Here is a 19,152-nt window from a genome sequence, read left to right on the forward strand (position 1 = left end):
ATCTAGAACCTTGCAAGCTGCCTTCTGGAGTAAATCTGTATTTATATAAAACCTGTTTTTCAAAAGCGGGGAGAATTTACAGGTAGATACTGAGTGTGTGCTTACTCAAAGCAGACTGGCCTGTGTTATGTGTTAGCTTTAGAGTCCCGGTAAGCACAAGGATTGTTTTACATATTTTATTTCAGTCAAGTATTGTGTCCGGATAAGAGAGTGGGCTTAGAAACATCACCGTGTGTTTCTGGGTAGTGAAAGAATAGTGAATTCTTCCCATTCAGAGGTACGTTTACTAGATGATGCAGCAAGGAAATGTAGAGGCTGTTTTCTATGTAACGTCAAAGCCTTGGAAATGAGAGCTCACTCAAGTTAAAAACATTTTTTGATTTTGTTACTAGGATGGAAACTATTCAGAGTTCACTAATTTTAAGGAACAAGAATGAGGTCTACTAAGTGGTGACGCTCCGAAGTAGATCTGTGTGAGATTTAGCTGCAGCTGAGCCCTGCGGAGCAGGCCGTGCTCCACACGCCCATGGTCTCTGCCCCTCTTGCTGCGCCTCTGGGATGGCTTCTCGGTGAGACGACCACCATCACCTGCGGGGGCTCGGTGGCCATCCTGCATTGTTGGTTGAGCAAAAGGCTGACTTGCACACTGCTGCACGGGCTTTCCGAAGACCTGCCAGGCTTTCGAGATGGCCAGATACCGATGGTAAAAGGCGAAATGGGGCCTCCCTGGTGGCGCAGTGGTTGGGAGTCCGCCTGCCGATGCAGGGGATACGGGTTCGTGCCCCGGTCTGGGAGGATCCCATATGCCGCGGAGCGGCTGGGCCCGTGAGCCATGGCCGCTGGGCCTGCGCATCCGGAGCCTGTGCTCCGCAACGGGAGAGGCCACAACAGTGAGAGGCCCACATACCGCAAAAAGAAAAAAAAAAAAAAAAAAAGGCGAAATGCAGCGTGCCCTGGGCAGATGACCCAAATCTTGGTACCTGTATAGTGTCATGGTACCTGTCTCTTTCTCTGAACTTCATTTCTAGATTCTGTCCAGTTTAGAGACCCTGTTGGTTGGTGGAGGGCAGAGCTTGAAAGGAAAGGGCCCCTCTGATCTTGGGAGAAGTTCCAGGCACTGTTGGGGCGGGGAGAGGTGTGGCCAGTAGGGGCCATGGCAGTTGGTCACCCAGCCCAGCTGTCCTCTGAGTGTGGAAAGCACAGCGGCCATGGGGCCCCGCGGCTTGTTGGAGTCCTGGACACCTGACAGCATCTCTGGGCCTTTCTGAATTTGGAAATCTCACTTCGCAATGTCTGAGTGTATGTTTCGGGTAGATGGTTATGTTCTCCTGATATTCTGAAGGCTTTCTCATTATGTGGGATTGGCAGTTGTAATAGATGGTGTGGTCCGTTGAGAAAGATAAGGCAGGTGGAGAGCTCCTAACCTCCCGTTCTCTCCCGGTTCTCCTCCCTCTGCTTTGCAGGAGTCGCACAGTGTCTGTGTTGTCAGCTGCTAGCAGGGACCCCTAACCCCACCTGTTGTCAGGTCTTCCCACGGCGCTCTGCCCGCGGCGGGGCTGCTCTCCAGGGGTTTCTGAGTCCCTGGCTCTCAGGCCTCGTCTTCTTGCTGATGCCATGCGGAGCTGGGTGCTGTCAGGAGTGCCCTGGGTTTTGGGGGGCTACCTTGTCACCTGGTTTGTTGGAAGCTGATGTCTTTGTTTTTCCTTTTTCCTTTTCTTAACACTGTAAAACACTCAATTTTCAGATTATTGAAGCAAACCTAAATGGAGAATTGAACTTGAAAATAGAAACTGAACTAGTATGTGTTACGACTCATTTTAAAGATCTTGGAAATCCTCCATTAGGTAAGTGTCCTGCTGGGTTATGTTTTGCTTTTGATAAATGGTTTCAGATGACATACCATACCGAGGTCTCTAGATGGAAAATGGTTGAACATTGAGGGCCTGTGTTTCATGCTCGGGAAGGGAACAAATAATGGAGCTGGATCACTTGTTACTGCGCTTTGGTGGGCAGGTGAGCCTCCTGGGCATGAGGAGCTGTGCCTCCACCAGTGGCTGAAGGGTGAGCCATGGGGCTCCCTCGTTCCTCATCCATAAAACCTGGGCTTGCGCTCAGTCTCCAAGAGCCCTTCCAGCTCTTCACATCCTGTACCTTCTCCCAAAGATTGTACTTTCTTATGCGAGGTGGAGTCAGAAATGTAGATGGCACTCATTTTCTCCTACATTTTTGTGTGTGTATTAAAAATAAAAAGTTTTTCTTTCATTTTTTTTACATATTTATGGGAGTATAATTGATTTACAATGGTGTGTTAGTTTCGGCCTTATAACAGAGTGAATCAGTTATACATATACATCTGTTCCCATATCTCTTCCCTCTTGCATCTCCCTCCCTCCCACCCTCCCTATCCCACCCATCTAGGTGGTCACAAAGCACCGAGCTGATCTCCCAGTGCTATGCGGCTGCTTCCCACTAGCTATCTATTTTACTTTTGGTAGTGTATATATGTCCATGCCACTCTCTTGCTTTGTCACAGCTTACCTTTCCCCCTCCCCATATCCTCAAGTCCATTCTCTAGTAGGTCTGCGTCTTTATTCCTTTCTTATCCCTAGCTTCTTCATGACGTTTTGTTTTTCCTTAGATTCCATATTTATATGTGTTAGCATACGGTATTTGTCTTTCTCTTTCCGACATACTGAACTCTGTGTGACAGACTCTAGGTCCATCCGCCTCACTACAAATAACTCAATTTCGTCTCTTTTTATGGCTGAGTAATATTCCATTGTATATATGTGCCACATCTTCTTTATCCATTCATCTGTCGATGGACACTTAGGTTGTTTCCATCTCCGGGCTATTGTAAATAGAGCTGCAGTGAACATTGTGGTACATGACTCTTTTTGAATTATGGTTTTCTCAGGGTATATGCCCAGTACTGGGATTGCTAGGTCCTATGGTAGTTCTATTTGTAGTTTTTTAAAGAACCTCCATACTGTTCTCCATAGTGGCTGTACCAATTCACATTCCCACCAGCAGTGCAAGAGGGTTCCTTTTTCTCCACACCCTCTCCAGCATTTATTGTTTCTAGATTTTTTGATGATGGCCATTCCGACTGGTGTGAGGTGATATCTCATTGTAGTTTTGATTTACATTTCTCTAATGATTAATGATGTTGAGCATTCTTTCATGTGTTTGTTGGCAATCTGTATATCTTCTTTGGAAAAATGTCTATTTAGGTCTTCTGCCCATTTTTGGATTGGGTTGTTTGTTTTTTTGTTATTGAGCTGCATGAGCTGCTTGTAAATTTTGGAGCTTAATCCTTTGTCAGTTGCTTCATTTGCAAATATTTTCTCCCATTCTGAGGGCTGTCTTTTGGTCGTGTTTATGGTTTCCTTTGCTGTGCAAAAGCCTTTAAGTTTCATTAGCTCCCATTTGTTTATTTTTGTTTTTATCTCCATTTCTCTAGGAGGTAGATCAAAAAGGATCTTGCTGTGATTTATGTCATAGAGTCTTCTGCCTATGTTTTCCTCTAAGAGTTTGATAGTTTCTGGCCTTACATTTAGTCTTTAATCCAGTTTGAGCTTATTTTTGTGTATGGTGTTAGGGAGTGATCTAATCTCATACTTTTACATGTCCCTATCCAGTATTCCTAGCACCACTTATTGAAGAGTCTCTCCTTTCTCCACTGTATATTCCTGCCTCCTTTATCAAAGATAAGTTGACCATATGTGCGTGGGTTTATCTCTGGGCTTTCTATCCTGTTCCATTGATTTATATTTCTGGTTTTGTGCCAGTACCATACTGTCTTGATTACTGTAGCTTTGTAGTATAGTCTGAAGTCAGGGAGCCTGATTCCTCCAGCTCCATTTTTCGTTCTCAAGATTGCTTTGGCTATTCGGGGTCTTTTGTGTTTCCATACAAACTGTGAAATTTTTTGTTCTAGTTCTGTGGAAAATGCCAGTGGTAGTTTGATAGGGATTGCATCAAATCTGTAGATTGCTTTGGGTAGTAGAGTCACTTTCACAATGTTGATTCTTACAATCCAAGAACACGGTATATCTCTCCATCTGTTTGTATCATCTTAGTTTCTTTCATCAGTGTCTTATAATTTTCTGCATACAGGTCTTTTGTCTCCTTAGGTAGGTTTATTCCTAGATATTTTATTCTTTTTGCTGCAATGGTAAATGGGAGTGTTTTCTTGATTTCACTTTCAGATTTTTCATCATTAGTGTATAGGAATACCAGAGATTTCTGTGCATAAATTTTGTATCCTGCTACTTTACCAAATTCATTGTTTAGCTCTAGTAGTTTTCTGGTAGCATCTTTAGGATTCTCTATGTATAGTATCATCTGCAAACAGTGACAGCTTTACTTCTTGTTTTCTGATTTGGATTCCTTTTATTTCCTTTTTGTCTCTGATTGCTGTGGCTAAAACTTCCAAAACTAGGTTGAATAAGAGTGGTGAGAGTGGGCAGCCTTGTCTTGTTCCTGATCTTAGTGGAAATGGTTTCAGTTTTTCACCATTGAGGACAATGTTGGCTGTGGGTTTGTCATATATGGCCTTTATTATGTTGAGGAAAGTTCCCTCTATGCCTACTTTCTGCAGGGTTTTTATCATAAATGAGTGTTGAATTTTGTCGAAAGCTTTCTCTGCATCTATTGAGATGATCATATGGTTTTTCTCCTTCAACTTGTTAATATGGTGTATCACATTGATTGATTTGCGTATATTGAAGAATCCTTGCATTCCTGGAATAAACCCCACTTGATCATGGTGTATGATCCTTTTAATGTGCTTTTGGATTCTGTTTGCTAGTATTTTGTTGAGGATTTTTGCATCTATGTTCATCAGTGATATTGGCCTGTAGTTTTCTTTCTTTGTGACATCCTTGTCTGGTTTTGGTATCAAGGTGATGGTGGCCTCGTAGAATGAGTTTGGGAGTGTTCCTCCCTCTGCTATATTTTGGAAGAGTTTGAGAAGGATAGGTGTTAGCTCTTCTCTAAATGTTTGATAGAATTCACCTGTGAAGCCATCTGGTTCTGGGATTTTGTTTGTTGGAAGATTTTTAATCACAATTTCAATTTCAGTGCTTGTGATCGGTTTGTTCATATTTTCGATTTCTTCCTGATTCAGTCTTGGCAGGTTGTGCATTTCTAAGAATTTGTCAATTTCTTCCAGGTTGTCCGTTTTATTGGCATAGAGTTGCTTGTAGTAATCTCTCATGATCTTTTGTATTTCTGCAGTGTCAGTTGTTACTTCTCCTTTTTCATTTCTAATTCTCTTGATTTGAGTCTTCTTCCTTTTTTTCTTGATGAGTCTGGCTAATGGTTTATCAATTTTGTTTATCTTCTCAAAGAACCAGCTTTTAGTTTTATTGATCTTTGCTATCGGTTCCTTCATTTCTTTTTCATCTATGTCTGATCTTATCTTTATGATTTCTTTCCTTCTGCTAACTTTGGGGTGTTTTTGTTCTTCTTTCTCTAATTGCTTTAGGTGCAAGTTTAGGTTGTTTATTCGAGATGTTTCCTGTTTCTTAAGGTAGGATTGTATTGCTGTAAACCACCGTGTTAAAACTGCTTTTGCTGCCTTCTGTAGGTTTTCGTTCGTCCTTTCTCCATTGTCATTTGTTTCTAGGTATTTTTTGATTTCCTCTTTGATTTCTTCAGTGATCACTTCGTTATTAAGTAGTGTATTGTTTAGTCTCCGTGTGTTTGTATTTTTTAAAGATCTTTTCCTGTAATTGATATCTAGTCTCATAGTGTTGTGGTCGGAAGAGATACTTGATACAATTTCAATTTTCTTAAATTTACCAAGGCTTGATTTGTGACCCAAGATATGATCTATCCTGGAGAATGTTCCATGAGCACTTGAGAAAAATGTGTATTCTGTTGTTTTTGGATGGAATGTCCTATACATATCAGTTAAGTCCATTTTGTTTAATGTGTCATTTAAAGCTTGTTTCCTTGTTTATTTTCATTTTGGATGATCTGTCCATTGGTGAAAGTGGGGTGTTAAAGTCCCCTACTATGATTGTGTTACTGTCTATTTCCCCTTTATGGCTGTTAGTATTTGCCTTATGTATTGAGGTGCTCCTATGTTGGGTGCATAAATATTTTAAATTGTTATATCTTCTTGTATTGATCCCTTGATCATTATGTAGTGTCCTTCTTTGTGTCTTCTAATAGTCTTTATTTTAAAGTCTATTTTGTCTGATATGAGAATTGCTACTGCAGCTTTCTTTTGATTTCCATTTGTGTGGAGTATTTTTTTCCATCCCCTCACTTTCAGTCTGTATGTGTTTCTAGGTCTGTAGTGGGTCTCTTGTAGACAGCATATACATGGGTCTTGTTTTTGTATCCATTCAGCCAGTCTGTGTCTTTTGGTGGGAGCATTTAATCCTTTTACATTTAAGGTAATTATCGATATGTCTGTTCCTATTCCCATTTTTTAAATTGTTTTGGGTTTGTTATTCTAGGTCTTTTCCTTCTCTTGTGTTTCTTGCCTAGAGAAGATCCTTTAACATTTGTTATAAAGCTGGTTTGGTGGTGCTGAACTCTCTCAGCTTTTGCTTGTCTGTAAACGTTTTAATTTCTTCATCAAATCTGAGTGAGATCCTTGCTGCGTGGAATGATCTTGGTTGTAGGTTTTTCTCCTTTATCACTTTAAATATGTCCTGCCATTCCCTTCTGGCTCACGGAGTTTCTGCTGAAAGATCAGCTGTTAACCTTATGGAGATTCCCTTGTGTGTTATTTGTTGTTTTTCCCTTGCTGCTTTTAATATGTTTTCTTTGTATTTAATTTTTGACAGTTTGATTAATAAGTGTCTTGGCGTGTTTCTTCTTGGATTTATCCTGTATGGGACTCTTTGTGCTTCCTGGACTTGAGTAACTATTTCCTTTCCCATATTAGGGAAGTTTTCAGCTAAAATCTCTTCAAATATTTTCTCAGTCCCTTTCTTTTTCTCTTCTTCTTCTGGAACCCCTATAATTCGAATGTTGGCACGTTTAATGTTGTCTCAGAAGTCTCTGAGACTGTCCTCAGTTCTTTTCATTCTTTTTTCTTTATTCTGCTCTGCAGTAGTTATTTCCACTATTTTATCTTCCACGTCACTCATCCGTTCTTCTGCCTCAGTTATTCTGCTATTGAACCCTTCTGGAGTATTTTTAATTTCATTTATTGTGTTCATCATTGCTTGTTTCCTCTTTAGTTCTTCTAGGTCCTTGTTAAATGTTTCTTGCATTTTCTCTATTCTGTTTCCAAGATTTTGGATCATCTTTACTATCACTATTCTGAATTCTTTTTCAGGTAGACTGCCTATTTCCTCTTTATTTGTTAGGTCTCGTGGGTTTTTACCTTGCTCCTTCATCTACTGTGTGTTTTTCTGTCTTCTCATTTTGCATATCTTACTGTGTTTGGGGGTCTCCTTTTTGCAGGCTGCAGGTTCGTAGTTCCCGTTGGTTTTGGTGTCTGTCCTCTGTGTCTGAAGTTGGTTCAGTGGGTTGTGTAGGCTTCGTGGTGTAGGGGACTAGTTCCTGTGTTCTGGTGGATGAGGCTGGATCTTGTCTTTCTGGTGGGCATGTCCACGTCTGGTGGTATGTTTTGGGGTGTCTGTGGACTTATGATTTTAGGCAGCCTCTCTGCTAATGGGTGGGGTTGTGTTCCTGTCTTGCTAGTTGTTTGGCATAGGGTGTCCAGCATTGTAGCTTGCTGGTCGTTGAGGGAAGCTGGGTGCTGGTGTTGAGATGGAGATCTCTGGGAGATTTTCGCCATTTGATATTACGTGGAGCTGGGAGATCTTTTGTGGACCAGTGTGCTGAAGTTGGCTCTCCCACCTCAGTGGCACAGCACTGGTGCCTGGCTGGAGCACCAAGAACCTTTCATTCATACGGTTCAGAATAAAAGGGAGAAAAAGTAGAAAGAAAGAAAGAAGGAAGGAAGGAAGGAAGGGTGGAAGGGTATAAAAGAAAATAAAGTAAGATAAAATAACATAAAGTTATTAAAATAAAAAATTATTATTAAGAAAAAAATTTTTTTTAAAGTAAAAAACAAAACAAAACAACAAACCCCACACGGATAGAACCCTAGGACAAATGGTGAAAACAAAGCTATACGGAGAAAATCTCACACAGAAGCTTACGCATACACACTCACAAAAAGAGGAAAAGGGGAAAAAATAATAAATCTTGCTCTCAAAGTCCACCTCCTCAATTTGGGATGATTCATTGTCTATTCGGATGATTCATTGTCTATTCAGGTATTCCACAGATGCAGGGTACATCAAGTTGATTGTGGAGCTTTAATCCGCTGCTCCTGAGGCTGCTGGGAGAGATTCCCCTTTCTCTTTGTTCGCACAGCTCCCAGGGCTCAGCTTTGGATTTGGCCCCAACTCTGCGTGTAGGTCGCTGGAGGGTGTCTGTTCTTCGCTCAGACAGGACTGGATTAAAGGAGCAGCTGATTCAGGGGCTCTGGCTCACTCAGACCAGGGGGAGGGAGGGGTACGGATGCGTGGCAAGCCTGCGGTTGCACAGGCCAGCAAGACGTTTCACCAGCCTGAGGCGCGCCGTGCATTCTTCCGGGGATGTTGTCCCTGGATCCCGGGACCCTGGCAGTGGCGAGCTGCACAGGCTCCCCGGGAGGGGAGGTGTGGATAGTGACCTGTGCTCGCACACAGGCTTCTTGGTGGCGGCAGCAGCAGCCTTAGCGTCTCATGCCCATCTCTGGGGGGTCTGCGCTTTTAGCCACGGTTCGCGCCCGTCTGTGGAGCTCCTTTAAGCAGCGCTCTTAATCCCCTCCTCGCGCACCAGGAAACAAAGAGGGAAGAAGAAGTCTCTTGCCTCTTCGGCAGGTCCAGACTTTTCCCTGGACTCCCTCCCGGTTAGCCGTGGTGCACTAACCCCGTGCAGGCTGTGTTCATGCTGGCAACCCCAGTCCTCTCCCTGTCACGTTATTTATAATAGCAAATCACCTGCTAGTGTTGGAGGGTCTCCTGCAGAGGCGAGGGGTGGCTGTGGCTCACCGTGGGGACAAGGACACTGAGAGGAGAAGTTCTGGGAAGTACTCCGTGGCGTGAGCCCTCTCATTTTTCTTTCTTTTTTTTTTTTTTTTTTTTTTGCGGTACGCAAGCCTCTCAGTGTTGTGGCCTCTCCCGTTGCGGAGCACAGGCTCCGGACGCGGAGGCTCAGCAGCCATGTCTCACTGGCCCAGCCGCTCCGCGTCATGTGGGATCTTCCCAGACCGGGCCACGAACCTGTATCCCCTGCATCGGCAGGCGGATTCTCAACCACTGCGCCACCAGGGAAGCCCTCATTTTTCTTTTAATTGTTGGAATATAGTTGCCTTACAATGTTGTGTTAGTTTCAGGTGTAAGGCAGAGTGATTCAGTAATATTTATATATATATATATATATATGTATATACACACACACACATATATATGTATATGTATATGTGTATGTGTGTGTATGTGTGTATATATATATATATATATATATATATAATTTTTCTGATTCTTTTCCCATATAGGTTATTACAGAGTACTGAGTGTAGTTTCCTGTGCTATACAGTAGGTCCTTGTCGTTTATTTTATATATACTGGTTTATACACATTAATCCCAAACTCCTAGTTTATCCCTCCCCTACACCTATTCCCTTTGGTAACCATAAGTTTGTTTTCTAAGTCTGTGAATTTGTTTCTGTTTGGTAAATAAGTTCATTTGTATCATTTTTTTAGATTCTGCATGTAAAGATATCATATGATGTTTGTCTTTCTCTGTCTGACTTACTTCACTTAGTATGATAATGTCTGTTTCCATCCATGTTGCTGCAAATGGCAGTATTTCATTCTTTTTTATGGCTGAGTAATTTTACTTTGTATGTATGTACCACTCCTTTATCCATTCCTCTGTCTATGAATATTCAGATTGCTTCCGTGTCTAGGCTGTTGTAAATAGTGCTGGAATGGACATTGGGGTGCATGTATCTTTTCGAATTATGGTTTTGTCCAGATATACCCCCAGGAGTGGGATTGCTAGATCATATGGTGGCTCTATTTTTAGTTTTTTAAGGAACCTCCATACTGTTCTTCATAGTGGCTGCACCACTATGGTAATATACATTGCCACCAACAGTGTAGGAGGGTTCCCTTTTCTCCACACCCTCTCCAGCATTTAATTGTTTGTAGACTTTTCTGACTGGTGTGAGGTGATACCTCATTGTAGTTTTGATTTGCATTTTTCTAGTAGTTAACAATGTTAAGTATCTTTTCATGTGCTTTTTGGCCGTCTGTATGTTATCTTTGGAGAAATGTCTTTTTAGATCACCTGCCCATTTTTTTAAAAAATTAATTTTTGGCCGTGTTGGGTCTTCATTGCTGTGTGTGGGCTTTCTCTAGTTGCAGCGAGTGGGGGCTACTCTTTGTGGCAGTACGTGGGCTTTGCATTGCAGTGGCTTCTCTTGTTGCAGAGCACAAGGCTCTAGGGAGCGCAGGCTTCAGTAGTTGTGGCACACAGGCTCTGTACTTGTGGCTCGTGGGCTGTAGAGCGCAGGCTCAGTTGTGGCGCACAGGGTTAGTTGCTCTGGGGAATGTGAGATCTTCCTGGACCAGGGCTTGAACCCTCATCCCCTGCGCTGGCAGGTGGATTCCTGACCACTGCCCCACCAGGGAAGTCCCTTCTGCCCATTTTTTTGATTGAATTGTTTGGTTTTTTGAGACTGAGATGCTTGAGCTGTTTGCTTATTTTGGAGATTAATCTCTTGTCGGTTGTATCGTTTGCAAATATTTTCTCCTATTTTTGGGTTTTCTTTTCATTTTCTTGATGGATTCCTTTGCTGTGCAAAAGCTTTTAAGTTTAATTATTTGTTTATTTTTGATTCATTACTCAAGGAGGTTAGCTCCACAAAGATATTGCTGCGATTTATGTCAAAGTGTGTTCTGCCTATGTTTTTCTCTAAGAATTTTATAGTGTCTGGTCTTACATTTAGGTGTTTAATACATTTTGAGTTTATTTTGGTGTATTGTGTTAGAGAATGTCCTAATTTCACTCTTTTACATGTGGTTGTCCAGTTTTCCCAGCAGCACTTATTGAAGAGACTGTTTTTTTTCCATTGTATATTCTGGGATTCTTTATAAAAGATTAATTAACCACAGGTACGTGGGTTTATTTCTGGCCTTTTCATCCTCTTCCATTGATCTGTATTTCTGTTTTTGTGCCAGTGCCATACTGTTTTGATGACCATAGCTTTGTACTATAATCTGAAGTCAGAGAGCCTGATTCCTCCAGGTCCATTTTTCTTTCTCAAGATTGCTTTGGCTATTTGGGGTCTTATTTGTTCCCATCCAAATTTTAAAATGTTTTGTTCTAGTTCTGTTAAAAATGTCATTGGTAATTTGATGGGGATTGCATTGAATCTGTAGATTGCCTTAGGTGGTATAGTCATTTTGATCCTTCCAATCCAGGAGCATGGTATATTTTTCCATCTGTTTGTGTCATCTCTGATTTCTTTCATAAATGTCTTATAGTTTTTGGAGTGCAGGTCTTTGCCTCCTTAGGTAGGTTTATTCCTAGGTATTTTATTCTTTTTGATGCAGTGGTAAATGGGATTGTTCCCTTAATTTCTCTTTCTGATCTTTCGTTGTTAATGTGTAGAAATGCAACAGATTTCTGTGTATTAATCTTGTGTCCTGCAACTTTACTGAATTCATTGATGAGCTCTAGTAGTTTTCTGGTAGCATCTTTAGGATTTTCTATGTATAGAATCATGTCATATGCGAACAGTGACAGTTTTACTTTTTTTCCAATTTGGATTCCTTTTTTTTTTTTTTTTTTTTTTCTTTTTGCGGTATGCGGGCCTCTCACTGTTGTGGCCTCTCCCGTTGCGGAGCACAGGCTCCGGATGCGCAGGCTCAGCGGCCATGGCTCACGGGCCCAGCCGCCCCGTGGCATATGGGATCCTCCCAGACCGGGGCACGAACCCGTATCCCCTGCATCGGCAGGCGGACTCTCAACCACTGCGCCACCAGGGAGGCCCTGGATTCCTTTTATTTCTTTTTCTTCTCTGATTGTTCTGGCTAGGTCTTCCAAAACTATGTTGGAAAAACGTGGCGGAAGTGGACATCCTTATCTTGTTCCTGATCTTAGAGGAAATGCTGTCAGCTTTTCACCGTTGACTATGATGTTAGCTGTGGGTTTGTCATATATGGCCTTTATTATGTTAAGGTAGGTTTCCTCTGTGCCCACTTTCTGGAGAGTTTTTATCATAAATGGTGTTGAATTTTGTCAGAAGCTTTTTCTGCATCTGTTGATGCATGTTGGGATAATCATATGTTTTTTGTTGTTGTTATTAATGTGGTGTATCACACTGATTGATTTGCAGGTATTGAAAATTCTTTGCATCCCTGGGATAAATCCCACTTGATCATAGTGTATGATCCTTTTAATGTGTTGTTGGATTCTTTTTGCTAGTATTTTGTTGAGTATTTTTGTGTCTATGTTCATCAGTGATATTGGCCTGTAATTTTCTTTTTTTGTGGTATCTTTGGTTTTGGCATCAAGGTAATGGTGGCCTCACAGAATGAGCTTGGGAGTGTTCCTTCCTTTGCAAATTTTTGGAAGAGTTTCAGAAGAATAGGTGTTAACTCTCCTCTCTATGCTTGATAGAACACACTTGTGGTCTTGGACTTTTGTTTGTTGGAAGATTTTTAATCACAGTTTCAATTTTAGTACTCGTGATTATTCTGTTCATATTTTCTATTTCTTCCTGGTTCAGTCTTGGGAGATTGTACCTTTCTAAGAATTTTTCCATTTCTTCTAGGTTGTCCATTTTATTGGCCTATAGTTGCTTGTAGTAGTCTCTTATGATCCTTTGGTGTCTGTTGTAACTTCTTTTCCATTTCTAGTATTATTGATTTGGATCCTCTCCCTTTTTTTCTTGATGAGTCTGGCTAAAGTTTTATCAATTTTGTTTATCTTTTCAAAGAACCAGCTTTTAGTTTCATTGATCTTTTCTACTTCCTTCGTCTATAGTTCATTTATTTGTGCTGTGATCTTTATGATTTCTTTCCTTCTAGTAACTTTGGGTTTTGTTTGTTCTTTCTCTGTTTGCTTGTTTTCATATCCATTCAGCCAGTCTATGTCTTTTACTTGGAGCATTTAATCCATTTCCATTCAAGGTAATTACCAGTATGTATGTTCTTATTGCCATTTTGTTAATTGTTTTGTATTTGTTTTTGTAGGTCTTTTTTCTTACCTTCCTCTTTTGTTCTCATGTGATTTGATGACCGCCCTTAGTGTTGTGTTTGGATTCCTTTTTCTTTTTCATGTGTATATGTATCGTAGATTTTTGGTTTGCGGTTCCCGTGATGTTTTTATATGGCAGGCTATATATATACAAAACTGTATTCTTGTCTTCTCACGATTGCTGGTTTTCATGTTATATTTGTGTGTGGATGATTTCCTACTTTTACTGTATGCCTGCCTTTACCAGCGAGCTTTACCATTTCTCATTTTCTTGTTTCTAGTTGTGGCCTTTTCTTTTTCTCCTAGAGAACTTCATTTAGCATTTGTTGTAAAGCTGGTTTGGTGATGCTGAATTCTTTTAGCTTTTGCTTGTCTGTAAAGCTTTTGACTTCTCCATTGAATCTGAATGAGAGCCTTGCTGGGTATTCTTGGTTATAGGTTTTCCCTTTCATCACTTGAAATATATTGTGCCACTCCCTTCTGGCCTGCAGAGTTGCTGGTGAGAAATAAACTGATAACCTTATGGGGATTCCCTTGTATGTTATTTGTTGCTTTTCCCCTGTTGCTTTTAATATTTTTTTCTTTGTCTTTTATTTCTGTCAAGTTGATTACCATGTGTCTCGGCAAGTTCCTCCTTGGGTTTGTCTTGTATGGGACTCTGTGCTTCCTGGACTTGGGTGACTTTCCTTTTCCAGGTTAGGGAAGTTTTCAGCTATTATCTCTTCAAGTACTTTCTCAGGCCCTTTCTCTCTCTCTTCTCCTTCTGGGACCCTTATAATGGGAATGTTGGTGTTTTTAACGTTGTCCCAGAGGTCTCTTAAACTGTCCTCATTTCTTTTCATTCTTTTTTCTTTGTTCTCTTGTGCAGCAGTGATTTCCCACCATTCTGTCTCCCAGTTCACGTATCTGTTCTTCTGCCTCATTTATTCAGCTATTGATTCCTTCTAGTGTATTTTTCATTTCAGTTATTGAATTGTTCCACTTTGTTCTTTATATCTTTTAGCTGTTTGTTAAACATTTCTTGTCTCGCCTCGGTCTGTGCCACCATTCTTTTTCAGAGATCTTGAAACATCTTTACTGTCATTACTCTGATTTCTTTTTCAGGTGGATTGTCTATCTCCACTTCACGTAGTTGTTCTTCTGGGGTTTTATCTGGGGTTTTATCATCTGGCACATTTTCCTCTGCTGTCCCATTTTGTCTAACTTTTTGTGTTTGCGATCCCACAGGCTGCAGGATTGTAGTTCCTCTTGCTTCTGATTTCTGCCCCCTGGTGGGTGAAGCTGGTCTAGAGGCTTGTGCAGGTTTCCTGGTGGGAGGGGTTGGTGCCTGCCCACTATCAGGTGGAGCTGGGTCTTGTCCATCTGGTGCTCAGGGACTTGTGGAGGGGTGTGTTTTGAGGCGGCTGTTGACTTAAGATGACTAGGCAGCCTGTCTGCTGATGGGCAGGGCCGTTCCCCCATCCTGTTGCTTGTTTGTGCTGAGGTGTCCCAGCACTGGAGCCTACTGGCTGTTGGGTGGGGCCAGGTCTTGGCGTCAAGATGGCTGCCTCCAGGAGCGCTCACGCCGATGAGTACTTGGTGTTACCTCCGCCACCAGTGTCCTTTTCTCCACAAAAGTGAGCCACAGCCGCCCCCACTTCCTCGGGAGACCCTCCAAGACCAGCGGGTAGGTCTGGCCCAGGCTGATATGAAGTCACTGCATTTTTCCCTGGGTCCTGGTGTGCATGAGACTTTGTGTGCACCCTTCCAGGATGGTGTCTCTGTTTCCCCAGTCCTGTGGAGCTTTTGCACTCAAGCCCTGTTGGCCTTCAAAGCCAGGTGCTCTAGGGGCTCCTCCTCTCGATGCTGGGCCCCCAGGCTGGGGAGCCTGATGTGGGGCTCAGAATTCTCCCTCCTCTGGGAGAACCTCTGCAATGATAGTTATTTTCTAGTTTGTGTGTCACCCACCCAGCTGGTGTAGGATTTGATTGTATTGTGAATGTGCCCCTCCTACCATCTCCTTGCATCTTTTTCTTTGTCTTTGGATGTAGAATATCATTTTGGTAGGTTCTATTCTTTTTCTGTTGATGGTTTTTCAGCAGTTAGTTGTGATTTTGATGTTTTCGTGAGAGGAGGTAAGGAGGTGAGCTCAAGTCCTACTCCACTATCTTGTCTCCAACCCCACCCACTTTTCCTACTTTACTCTTTGGTACTTACAGAATTATATTAGCAAATATTAGCTTTTCACGCATCATCACATTTCTTGTCTCATACAAGGTGGTAAGGGAGTAGGAATCAGTTCAGGAAGCAGTGGATGAGGGGGTGGTTGAGCGGATTGGCTCAGGAATCAGAGGCCTGTGCTGTGGAGCTCATGGTGGCGGAAGCTCCAGCAGGGAGCAAGGCAGAGGCCCTGGGGATGGTGCTTGCTCTGTGAAGCCCGTTTTAGTCACTCATGTGTTCCAAAGTAGATCTAATAAGGCTCCTGCCACTTTTAGAATTAAAATTCGTTACTACAAGTTTGCTTATTAGAGACACGTTGCAGCTTACCATTGCGAGGGAATTTTACTGTATAGTGACGGGCATGCTTCTGGAGCAAAGTGAAATCCATGTGAATGAAGCTTTGACAACAGTTGTATGAAATGACTTATTTTGGTGTTCCTCACTTTGTTTATTTTAGTAAGTAACAAAGAGTGTCTTTGATACCTTCCCAGAGATGAAAGGATGTTTTCTTCCCATTCATTCCACTTTATAATGAGAGGGCTTGCTTTAAGTCTATATGGTCTTTTTTCTTTTCGGGGTTTTTTTTTTTGGCCATGCCATGAGGTATGCGGGATCTTAGTTCCCCAACCAGGGATTGAACATGGGCCCTCAGCAGTGAAAATGCAGAGTCCTAATCACTGGACCACCCGGGAAGTCCTGTATATGTTTCTAAGAGAAACTGGTTTTTTTGACCTTAAGGAGGAGATTGGGTCATATTTCAGGTCCCTATAATCGAAGATTCCCTGTTCATTAGCATAGTATTTTTGTGGGGCTGTGAGTCATGTGGGATCTTAGTTCCCTGACCAGGGATTGAACCCTGGCCCTCAGCAGTGAAAGCACAGAGTCCTAACCACTGGACCGCCAGGGAATTCCTGTAGCATAGCATCTTAAAAGAGTCAGTACTTAATAAATGTTTGCTTAGTGAGTGATTGCATTTATATCATGCAGTATTTCTCTAGGCTGCTAAAGTGCGTGGTCATGTAAATCATTTATTTACATAAACAGTCATCGTACAATCTCTGGGTTCCCTGTTCCGCTTGAACATAATTGTATCTTAAAATATTCTGTCATTTTAGCTTCTGAAAATGCTTCTCAAGATGGAAACTCAGAACAAATGGCTGAAGTGCACATAGACATTAGGAAGCTCCTACAGTTCCTTGCCGGACAACAAGTAAATCCTACAAAGGCCACATGCAGTAAGTTTGCATTTTGATTCGTTTTTCACACTTGAAGTACTTTAATCATCTGTAGTCTTAGGCGTTGTGTGCAGTTTCGTAAATGCAGGGAACAGCTTGGTCACTGGTGGACTCCAGTTTTCTTGGGTAGTCGGGTATTTGGATTTTCCTGGCCGATGGGTCTGGGCTGCTTTGCCTGGTGTCACGTGTGAGTCTGCACCTGGAGAGAAGCTGCATGTGGGCAGGGGCGTCCAGCCCAGTCTTGCTGTGTTCTTCTAACCTTATGTATGTGGAGTCTTTGATACCGCTGGGCTTGGATTTAAGTTTCCATCTCAGAGCATTTCTTTCCTTCCTGTGTCTGAGCCTGACTTATTGCAGTAGTCCGGTGTCTTGTCATCTGTGCTTCCTCTTGACTCCTGACTTTTAACACTGGTTGGCTCTGCTGCCCGCCTCTGGGGAGCTCTCCCTGCCACCCTCAGTCTCCACCGCCACCTCCGTGTGTCCAGCACATCTCCTGAAGTGTCCTTCTGCTGGTCCCCTGTGTCCGTTCCCAACCTCCCATTCTCTTGGGACTGGTCTCTCAGCAGCCTGGGCATGTGCTCTTTGTTTGCCTTTCTCCTGCTGCCTGGCTTGTTCTAGCTTCAGCCCGCTTACCTCAGGTGTGGCCTTCCCCATGGCTCCCGCTGCAGCTCCTGCCCTTGGTGGTGTGGCCCTGGCAGCTGGGCTGCTTTCATGATGCGGCCACTCCTCTTCCTCTTGTCTGGCTTCTCTTTTTGGTCTTGGGCCCCATGCCTTGGTGCTCACCTTAGGCTGCATGGTGCCTGCCCTTGCAGGCTGCCTCCCGCGCTCTAACAAGGCCCTGCATGCTTGGCTCTTCTCAGCACACCCAGGGCACTTGCTGATGGGAAGCTGCTTTTTTCCTGGAAGGATGGTGACTTGGGTACATGTGGCTTCTGGGAAGTCTGCCCTGCGGGTTTTTCCTTGGAGACCTTGGCCTGTTCCTTGGCAGCAGGTGAGCCGGCCTGGGCCAGGCCCCTGGTTTGGCATCGGCTGGGACAGTGGAGACCAGTCACCTTGGAAGGGCCTGGGTGCTCGAGGAGAGGCTTGGGGGAGAATCTGCTGCAGTGTTCAGGGTTGAAAGTACGTGTGCGGAATGGGTCTCTACGGTAATGGATTTCCTCTCTGCCTAGGTATTGTGAAGAACAAGATTGTTCATTTTGACCTGCTCCATGAAGACGTCTCCCTGCAGTATTTCATCCCAGCGTTGTCTTAACCCCACCTACGGGATCGGGGAGCTCAGGGACCTTGGTCTGGACCTGAAGAGGCCGTAGGGCGTTGTCTTCTAAGTCATTTGTCTCTGTCCCCGCAGCAGGGAAATCCTATGTATTTTTACTTTTTTTCCCTTTTATAATATTTTAACTAGAAATTGAATTAATGAATTAATGAAACACAGTTGGATAAACATGTCTTCATATTATTTCTTTATTCTGTCTGCTTTGTTTTGCCTTTAAGACGTTGAAAATAAAAGTTGATATTCATTCAGATTTTAAACTTTCTTATTAAAGTTGTGAAAATCCTCCTGTGTTTCGAAGTAGTGTAGTAATCAAAATTGGCAAAGATAATGTTTGCTGAGCCTGGCACTTTCCCCCAAGGCACTGTCCCCAGCTCAGCATATCACTGTGGGAACAGGCCTGGGGCACTTAAGTTTCCATGTGCTTGGAGCTCAAGAAGGTGAGGACGGCCCTCCTGCCACCTCTGTCCCACAGAGCGGACCCCGCAGAGCATCTTGGGGTCGGGCTGCAGTGCGTGCGGCCTTGCCATGACGCCCACGTGGAGACTGGACTTGGCCCCTGTGGTGCTGTGAGGTGGTCCAGCTGCCCCAGCTCCCAGTGTCTCCCTGAGGCCGGTGTGGTCCCAACTGTGATCTCACAGTTCTTTCTTCCACAGTGCATTGGGTCTGCCATTCTGGAAAGGGGAGAAGCAAACGAGACTTCGGTCAGGGTCAGTAGTCAGTGAGGACCCACATTTCTGTTTGGACGTCACAGCTGGTGCAGGTCCTGGCAGGCCTGCATTCTCCTCCTCCCAAAGGCATCCTGCATCGTAATTGCTTTCATGATTGAGTTGCACTTGTCCTGGGTGGGTGGACATCATAAACGCCATTTCAGCATCACACTGCAGAACCGAGAAATGAGGCAGTTGCTTAGGATAAGAGGAAGAACTGGAACGTCAGCGAAATTGAAGAATTATTTTATGTCTTTTTCCTATTGTTTGGTAAAAACCAATGTATTTGAATGACCCTTCCAATGCTTACTAATGTTAGTTCCAATGGGATGTAATATTTTGTTAAGCTAACACTTTAAAATCAGAATCAGGATATTAGTTGAATTTTGAAGCCTCTCTCCTGTCTGTGGCTTATAGCAAATTAATTCCAGCTGCAGTGATAAAGTTTAAAACTCATTATGTACAATGAAGCAACACCTGAAAATAGTTTTATAAAACGTAGATT

At 42.9% G+C, this 19,152-nt stretch overlaps 1 protein-coding gene across 2 annotated transcripts in view; it reads left to right on the plus strand.

Moving 5' to 3' along the window:
- The window catches only part of HUS1 (HUS1 checkpoint clamp component), a 31,992-nt gene extending 13,802 nt beyond the window's left edge, over positions 1-18,190 (plus strand). Inside the window, exons 6-8 of one of the 2 annotated variants that reach the window (XM_060108459.1) lie at positions 1,745-1,844; positions 16,548-16,667; positions 17,837-18,190. In XM_060108459.1, the coding sequence (XP_059964442.1) occupies positions 1,745-1,844; positions 16,548-16,667; positions 17,837-17,919 (303 nt within the window). In that variant the 3' untranslated portion in view covers positions 17,920-18,190. Of the gene's footprint in view, positions 1-392; positions 570-1,744; positions 1,845-16,547; positions 16,668-17,836 lie in introns of those variants that run through there. The other variant, XR_009533377.1, reaches the window with a different exon arrangement.
- Positions 18,191-19,152: the final 962 nt, after the last annotated feature.

The sequence above is a fragment of the Mesoplodon densirostris genome, chromosome 9 (genome assembly GCF_025265405.1).
Source record: "Mesoplodon densirostris isolate mMesDen1 chromosome 9, mMesDen1 primary haplotype, whole genome shotgun sequence".
NCBI classification, from domain to species: domain Eukaryota; kingdom Metazoa; phylum Chordata; class Mammalia; order Artiodactyla; family Ziphiidae; genus Mesoplodon; species Mesoplodon densirostris.